The sequence below is a fragment of the Oryctolagus cuniculus genome, chromosome 13, assembly GCF_051225735.1.
Source record: "Oryctolagus cuniculus isolate XC-2025 breed Fujian yellow rabbit chromosome 13, ASM5122573v1, whole genome shotgun sequence".
NCBI classification, from domain to species: Eukaryota; Metazoa; Chordata; class Mammalia; order Lagomorpha; family Leporidae; genus Oryctolagus; species Oryctolagus cuniculus.
Genome location: NC_142879.1, coordinates 13062704 through 13070275, shown reverse-complemented (window position 1 = coordinate 13070275; position 7572 = coordinate 13062704). Strand labels below are relative to the sequence as shown.

The following is a 7572-nucleotide window of genomic DNA, read 5'->3' as shown; positions in this document are numbered from 1 at the left end:
TTCCCTGCGGCAGGCAGCGGGGATTCCCTCTCCAGGAACGCGCGCTCCCCGTTCCCGCCTACCCGCGCCGCCTGCCGTCGACGCCGCGCGCGAGCTCCCGGCCCCTCGGCCCGCCCGGCGCGCGCCGAGCCTCCGGGCTCCCGCGCGAGGGTCGCGCCCACTCCCCGCCGGCTCCCGCTGAGCAGCCCGCCCCCATTGGTCGTCCCCGCGGCACCCCCGTGCCGTCACTGGGTTATGCTAATGAGGGGGCGTCTCATTGGCCGGGCCTCCCGCTCCGGCGCCGGAGGGCTGCTGAGGGCAGCGCGCGGCTGGCCGCGTCGGGCGCGAAGCCCACCGCCCTGGGCCGCCCTCGCCGGCGCCGGGGACCCTCCGCTGTGGGGCGGCCGGGCAGCGCCTCCCGCCAGCCTCGGGGCAGCGTGGCCCTCGCCGCGCCCACCCTCGCCCCTGTCGGCAGCCCCGGCGCGAAGTAACTTTTGCATTCCCGCCTCCCCTCCCCAAGGGCCGGGGGACCAGAGGCGGTGCCGAGCCTGGGTGGGGGGCGGTCCCCTGGCGGCGCCGGCTCTCGTCGGAGCCAGACTTTTGCTCCCGGGCTGGGTTTGCATCATCCCCATCACACCCTCAGGAGAGACGCGCCGGCCCCCTCGCCAGCCGCAGCTTCCGGCTCCGAGCCGACCCCCTCCCTCCCTCTCCGGCCCGGTCCCCTCCTGGGCCCGGTGCTCCGCGGTCTCGGCGCCCGCTGCCCCCGCGCTGGGTGTCTGATGCCCCCCGCGCTCTGAGGCAGGATGGTCGACCTGGAGAGCGAGGTGCCCCCCCTGCCTCCGAGGTACCGGTTTCGCGACTTGCTGCTCGGGGACCAAGGATGGCAGCACGACGACAGGTGAGCGCCGCGGCGCGGGGCTGCTCCCGCCGCGGAGACGCCGACCCCGGGCGAGGGAGCCGCAGGGGGGCTCTGGTGCGGCGCTGCCTCTCCATCTTGACGGATGGATGGATGGATGGAGCGGTTGCTGCAGGCGAGGAACTCCTGTGCCTCCCACTTTCTTCTTTTCGCATGGATCCCGGTACCCGGCGCTTGTTCTTTTGTCTCTCTGCTTCCCGAGGGTGTGTGTGAGGCTGGTGTCAGAGGTGCAGCACGCAGTGGCACTGCTCAGTGATTTTCGCGTTTTTCCCCTTAGGTGTGGTTAATCAAACTCGAACACCGATCCAAGTTGATTGGAAATGCGCATTGGAAACTTAAAAATCTGCACCTAGTGACATCCTCCCTGCCAGTGTGGGTCCTAAGTGGGTGCTTGCTTCCCGCTAGGGATATCTGGCTGTTTGGACGTGGAGTTTCAGGTAGACCGTTGGCTTGAATATGTAACAGGTAGTTAGTGAAAATGACAGCGCTTGCAATAGGAAAGACTTAACTTCGAACAGGTGACTGTGATCCTGATGAGTAACGGCGTTCGATCAGGTGTGATGCATCCTTTCCTTAATAAGATCATTTTTTAAGCTGAACCGTAAACGTCTCAAAATTAACACTAAGTTTCAAAACTGAGACATTTATTGTTACCCAGAGCATCGCTGCTTTGCAGTAAACTTCTGAAATTTCTCTGGCTGTCTTTGCCTCATTATTTTAAAAGCACATTTCGTATTTCATTAAATTTAGTTCCTGAAATAGTGATTTCGTGTATCACACGCCACATTTCCTTGTTTTCAGATAAGTATGCATGCTAGGCTCCGAATTCAATCCAAATCTTTCCTAGAAGTTCAGTTTGGTATGACTGTTTATTTTAAGTACATAAAATATTCATTGTGTGTTCAATCTAAAAGCCTCGTCCCTGTACACCACTGGGCAGTAAAACACCCTTTCCTTACCCACTCAGATCTCAGGACCAACTCCTGGCCCTACCCACTGGGACTTTATAGTAAGCGTCAATTATGGGCTTCCGTTTTGGTCTCCTATTAGTAATTCAAGGGGATTTGGGTATTTTGTGGAGGATAACATTTCAATTCACTCTCTTCTTTTTTAGGGAAAAAAAAGTATTGGTTAAAAATTTAAAGGGCAAATGTCAGTTCCCCAGTTTACCTGTAAAGTAAGTTGTTATGGCTAACTGAAGATGGAGAAAAGAATGTGTAAGCATTTGCAATGCCAGGATTAGCTGCATAGTTACATTAGTTACATAGTTTCTCAAGTGGAGCACCGTATTCCTAGTGATTTGGGGTCATCATGTAGAATAGAAGTATTAGTTGTAGAAAGTGTGAGGATGGTTGAATACCTAGAGGACATCCTTTGGCTGTGATATGGTGTTTCTTGCTTTTCAAAAATACTCTGTCCAAATGTCAACTGTTCATGTGATTGCCTTCATCTTTCCAAGGATGCTGCAAAGATATTTCAATAATTAAGGGCTTTTGGTTAGTTGAATACTACCTAAATAGATCATGACTATATATAAAGTTTTGTGAAGTCACTTGAAATTTTTATTAATTATGATAAAAGTTTATGCTAGCTCAATGTTATGTTAAAATCTAAACTACCTTTATCATTAACGTAAAGTATTAAATGTTTTAAAATATTCACCTTTTTAAAGGATCTGAATGAGTTTGTGACTTCTTGACAAATCCATATTTGGTTTGGGTTCCATTTGTTGTTAATCTTTGAAGGCAATATTCTTAGAATCAGAGAGAGCCAGATTCCCTCGCTTTGCTTCTTCTGCCACTGGCTGAAGGAACCCCAGCACGCCACTCTGCCATTATGAGATTCAGTAATCATATTTTTATAATGGAGATACTTGCCTACTTGACTCAAATGTCTCCTTCATGGAATTGTGACAGGAGAGAGGATGGAGAGGGACAGGACTTAGACTTGGTTGACAATGCGCTCTGCCAGGTGCTTTCCTTGTGCTTTGTGTCAGTTTAGTCATCATATGAACTCTGAAGAGTAGGTCCTTATATTAGAGACCAGGAAACAGAAACTGGGAAACTAAGTACCTGTTGTGGGTGATACATGTGTAAAGATGACTCATGAACTCAGTTCTTTGTGTTTCAAATCCCTCAAGAATCTCTTCAGGAAGAAGAAAAAAGAACTCTTAAGTTCTTTCCACTTAATTTGTTTGAAGTTCTAAGAATGATTCTGTAGCATCTAGCAGAGTTTATGGGTTCTCAGAATACCAGTTCCTTTCTTCACTTCTGGTTTGCAGTTTGCAATTCTTTTTCTTTTCAGGAGTCTAAACTAATATGCAGTAAGTAAAGTCATCTCTTTCATCTTTAATTTGATCATGGATGTCTCTTTGCAATTAAATCTGAGTGGCAATCTTACTCTATTCAGTTATCTTCTTGGATTCAATTCTTGTAGAGTTGAGGAAGAAGCGTTGCTTCGTATGGGAATAGGTTGATGCTTTCCATCAACAGATGAATTTGGTGCTCTGCCAGTATTTGCTATGCTGCTTTCTCTAAGAACCTTTTGCCTGAGAGTCCGTCCCTTCACTAGGCAACCTCATCATACCTTCACCAACCTTGGGAACACACCAGACCTGCGTGGAGAATGAGCCAGAGGGTTGCCAATTAAATTGAGCGCTGTTGAATCAGTGTCTTAGCTTCCTTGCTCTTTGGTTGGAATAATTCTGAAGCATGTTCCATACCATGTCCAAGGGGACTGAGGTCTAGTTGCCCATAGTGGTAACTGGCTCAGTAATGCAGCCTTTATCGGCTCCTGATGCTTCCCTCTGATACAGATATTTTCTGGATCAATCCCCAAATGAATTACATGTACTCCGGTCCTATCTCACAGTTGGCTTCTGTATCAGGATGATATTTTTTGTTTCTAGAGTCACATTCTAGAAATGAGGGGGAATTGTTTTCCAGCTGGGGGAAAGTAGGTACTTTCTATTATGCTTCTCCTCTAAGAATTTTTAATTAAATCTTATTAGGACATGATTGACAGGAATATGAAAATGATTGAAACATGTGATAGACGCATGACAGGATATTGTTAAAGAGAGAATATTGAAAGCATATTAAGTTCTATGAAATATATATTTTATACCATAGATTTACTGTCAAATAATGATGGATAGGTCATTTAATTTATATTGTAGCACATTTTGGTAGATAAACAATCCCTTCCCCCACACTCTGACAAGCACACGCTTAATGTACACATAATAGATATGTATAAGAGATGTGATCTATATTGCATCTTGACTTTATGTAATGCAATGCAGGTACAATATATGTAATAATACATATATATGTGTATATTATCTCAGTGTCTTTCTGTCGTTTGCATTCTGCTGTTCTGAGTAGGACGTAAGAGAATAAAGTGCAACGTAGCAGTGCAGAATTTTGCTCATGTGTAACATTAGTCTCGTGGGGCTATGAAGTAAGTTTGAGAACCGTTAAATGAACCGTTAAATGAGAACAATGTTTATTGCCTTGGTGATGTCTGTTGTATATACGATGCATATTTATTTCCTTGGCATCTTGAGTGAAAAAGAAAAATCTATTTTAAATGGTTTGTATAAATGTCTTTGATGGCTGTTATCTATTCAACTAATATTTGAATGCTTGCTACATCTCCGGGCCTCATTAAGTTAGGTTTGGGGAAGAATATAGGAAGGGACATGAAACAGTGGTTGATTTGGAGATGTTTGCAGATATGATAAGAGGTGAATTTTCTCCTGGAATCCTGTCAGTACTGTTTTGTTATTATTCCTTGTGGAATTTCCATTTTAAACTGTCAGGAAGACCCTGTACTACTTGTAGATAGTCTATTCAGCATTTGCTTGAAAATAAAGTAATTGAAGTCACTTTACATGAAATGGCTATAAGTATCACTATATTTTGATTAGAATATTTAGAATACTTCATACCTTCATGGTTGTTCTGTTCTGTGATTAAAACTAATATGACCTGGTACTGAATGTAATGTTTGCCATATGGAAGCTATTCTGTTATGTAGACTTGTAGTGTTAAAATCCATTGTATTCTGTTTTATTTTCTATGATTTTAAAACAATAGATTTAGGGTACTATCATTTGGTTAAAGACTGGTAAGTTTCACATTTTTAAGCACCTTCAGACAGTTAGGAGAAGCTTTTCTTCTCTTTCATCATGACTTAGTAATTTTAAAGTTTAGAACACAGTGTACTTGATGTGGATACATTATCACAATCCACTTATTGTTAATGGACAAATCTCAGTTATAGTCATAGAAGAACAGGTCATTTCATTAAGACCATTCTGATATTTGAAAGTCAGGTCAGTTGTTTTAAGTCCAATAATTTTAAATATACCTTTTATATTTTTATGAGTGGCATTCAAGAGCAATGCAAGCAATGTAAAGGATTTAAACAAAGAGTGTAAGTCAGGAAAGCAATAGTGTAAGAGATATTTATAATATAGGGGAAATGTTTGAATAGCTTTTGGAGTATTTGTAGCTTTAGATATCATACACTGCAAAATGTGTTGCTGTATATAATCCAATTATGGGAAGGGATTTTGAATTGCATAGGGAACATTTTTAAGTTACCAATCTTATCTCCCTTAATAAATTGTATAGTGTTTTAAAGATAGCCATTTATTATAAAGCATTCTAAGTTTGTAAGTTCAGGTCAATATATATATATATATACTTGTAAAATATTTTTGAGTGTTATTAAAATTGAATGAAATGTTATTTTACTGCTTAACTATATAATGGAATCAGCCATGTTTATGTAATGTCAATGAAAGAATTTATTTTTATTTTAAAAACCTTTGATTAACATGTGATAATTATACATATTTATGTGTACATATATTTTTGTACACACATATGCAACCTGTATTGATCAAATCAGGAAACTTAGTATTTCCATTTCTTTATCGTTTGAGCCTTTGAGATCCTTTCTTCTAGTTCTTGAGAAAATATATAGTATGTTACTATGAACTGTAGTCACCCCACTGCATGGTAGAACACCAGGACTTACTCCTTCTATCCTTATTTTAGTGCCTGTTATCTCCTTCTGCTGTCCTTCCTTCCAATTCTTCCCAGTCTCTGTTAATCACTATTTAGATTTCACATTGACTTTTGTTAAAGCTTTTCCATATTTGAGAGAACATGTGATATTTGTTTTTCTGGGTCTGGTTTATTTCTTTTAATAATGCCATCCAGTTCCATTTGTTTTACTGCAAATGGCAGGATTTCATTCTTTTTTTAAATGACTGAATAATATTCCATTCTCTTCTCTCTTTCATATGTACATCCTGCATACTATTTTTTTTTTTGACAGGCTGAGTGGACAGTGAGAGAGAGACAGAGAGAAAGGTCTTCCTTTGCCATTGGTTTACCCTCCAATGGCCGCCGCGGCCAGCGCACTGCGGCCGGCGCACCGCGCTGATCTGATGGCAGGAGCCAGGTGCTTCTCCTGGTCTCCCATGGGGTGCAGGGCCCAAGGACTTGAGCCATCCTCCACTGCACTCCCTGGCCACAGCAGAGAGCTGGCCTGGAAGAGGGGCAACTGGGATAGAATCCAGCGCCCCGACCTGGACTAGAACCCGGTGTGCCGGCGCCGCAAGGCGGAGGATTAGCCTAGTGAGCCACGGCGCCGGTCTACCTGCATACTATTTTCCATAATGACTGTACTGATTTACATTCCTACCAAGAGTATATAAGAGTTCTCTTTTCTCCACATCTTTGCCCACATTTGCTATTTGTTATCTTTCTAATAATAACCACTCTATGGGTAAGATGCCTATCTGTGATTTTGATTTGTATTTCTCAGATGACTAATGACACTGAGAATTTCTTCATATACTTGTTGGCCATTTGTCTCTCTTTGAAATGTCTATTTAGATCATTTGCCTGTTTTAAAATGGGTTGTTGCTAAGTTTTTAACATTCCTCTTATATTCTGGATCTCAGTTCTTTGTCAGATGAATAGTTTGAAAATATTTACTCCCATACTGTTGGTTATTTCTTATCTCTGTTGATAGTATGCTTTGCTGTACAGAATCTTCTTAGTTTGATATAATCTCATTTGGTCGATTGTTGATTTGTCTTTGGTGTCTTTCCTATGGGAAAATCATTGCCTGTGTCAATGACCTGAAAGTTTTCTCTGTGTTTTCTTCCAGTAATTTGTTGTTTCATGTCTTAGAGTTAGATCTTTGATGTGTTTTGAGTGGATTATTGTATGGGATGAGAGGTTAGCTTCTAGTTTCATTCTTTTGCGTACTGTTATCCTGTGTTCTTGCATTGGTTATCCAAGAGGCTATTTCTCAATGTATACTTTTGGAGCCTTTGCTAAGAATCAGTGGGCTGTAAACATGTAGATTTATTTCTGAGATACCCATTCTGTTCCATTGATCTAGGTATCTGTTTTCATGCCAGTATTAACCTGTTTTTGTTTCTGCTTCACATTTTGTCTTTTTTTTTTTCAATCAAGATTGTTTTGACTATTTGTCCTTTGTGGTTTCCTATGAATTTTACAGTTGTTTTGCTGGCTCTGGGAAGAACATCAGTGGTATTTTGATGTTAATTTTGTTGAATATATAATTGCTTTGGGTCATAATGACATCTTAACAATAATGATTCTTTCACTGTCTGTACATGGGAGGTC

General features: G+C 42.2%; 1 protein-coding gene across 6 annotated transcripts in view; it reads left to right on the top strand.

The window, feature by feature from the left end:
- Nucleotides 1-294: 294 nt before the first annotated feature.
- Nucleotides 295-7572, top strand: part of KCNT2 (potassium sodium-activated channel subfamily T member 2) — a 409716-nt gene continuing 402438 nt past the window's right edge. For 2 of the 6 annotated variants that reach the window (XR_016219489.1, XM_089312023.1), the window contains exon 1: nucleotides 295-877. Coding sequence is in view for 5 of the 6 variants with exons in the window: in XM_089312023.1 (XP_089168149.1) it covers nucleotides 783-877 (95 nt within the window). In the remaining variant the exon portion in view is untranslated. The remainder of the gene's footprint in view (nucleotides 878-7572) is intronic. The other 4 variants (XM_051820440.3, XM_017347888.4, XM_002717687.6 and 1 more) reach the window with 4 other exon arrangements.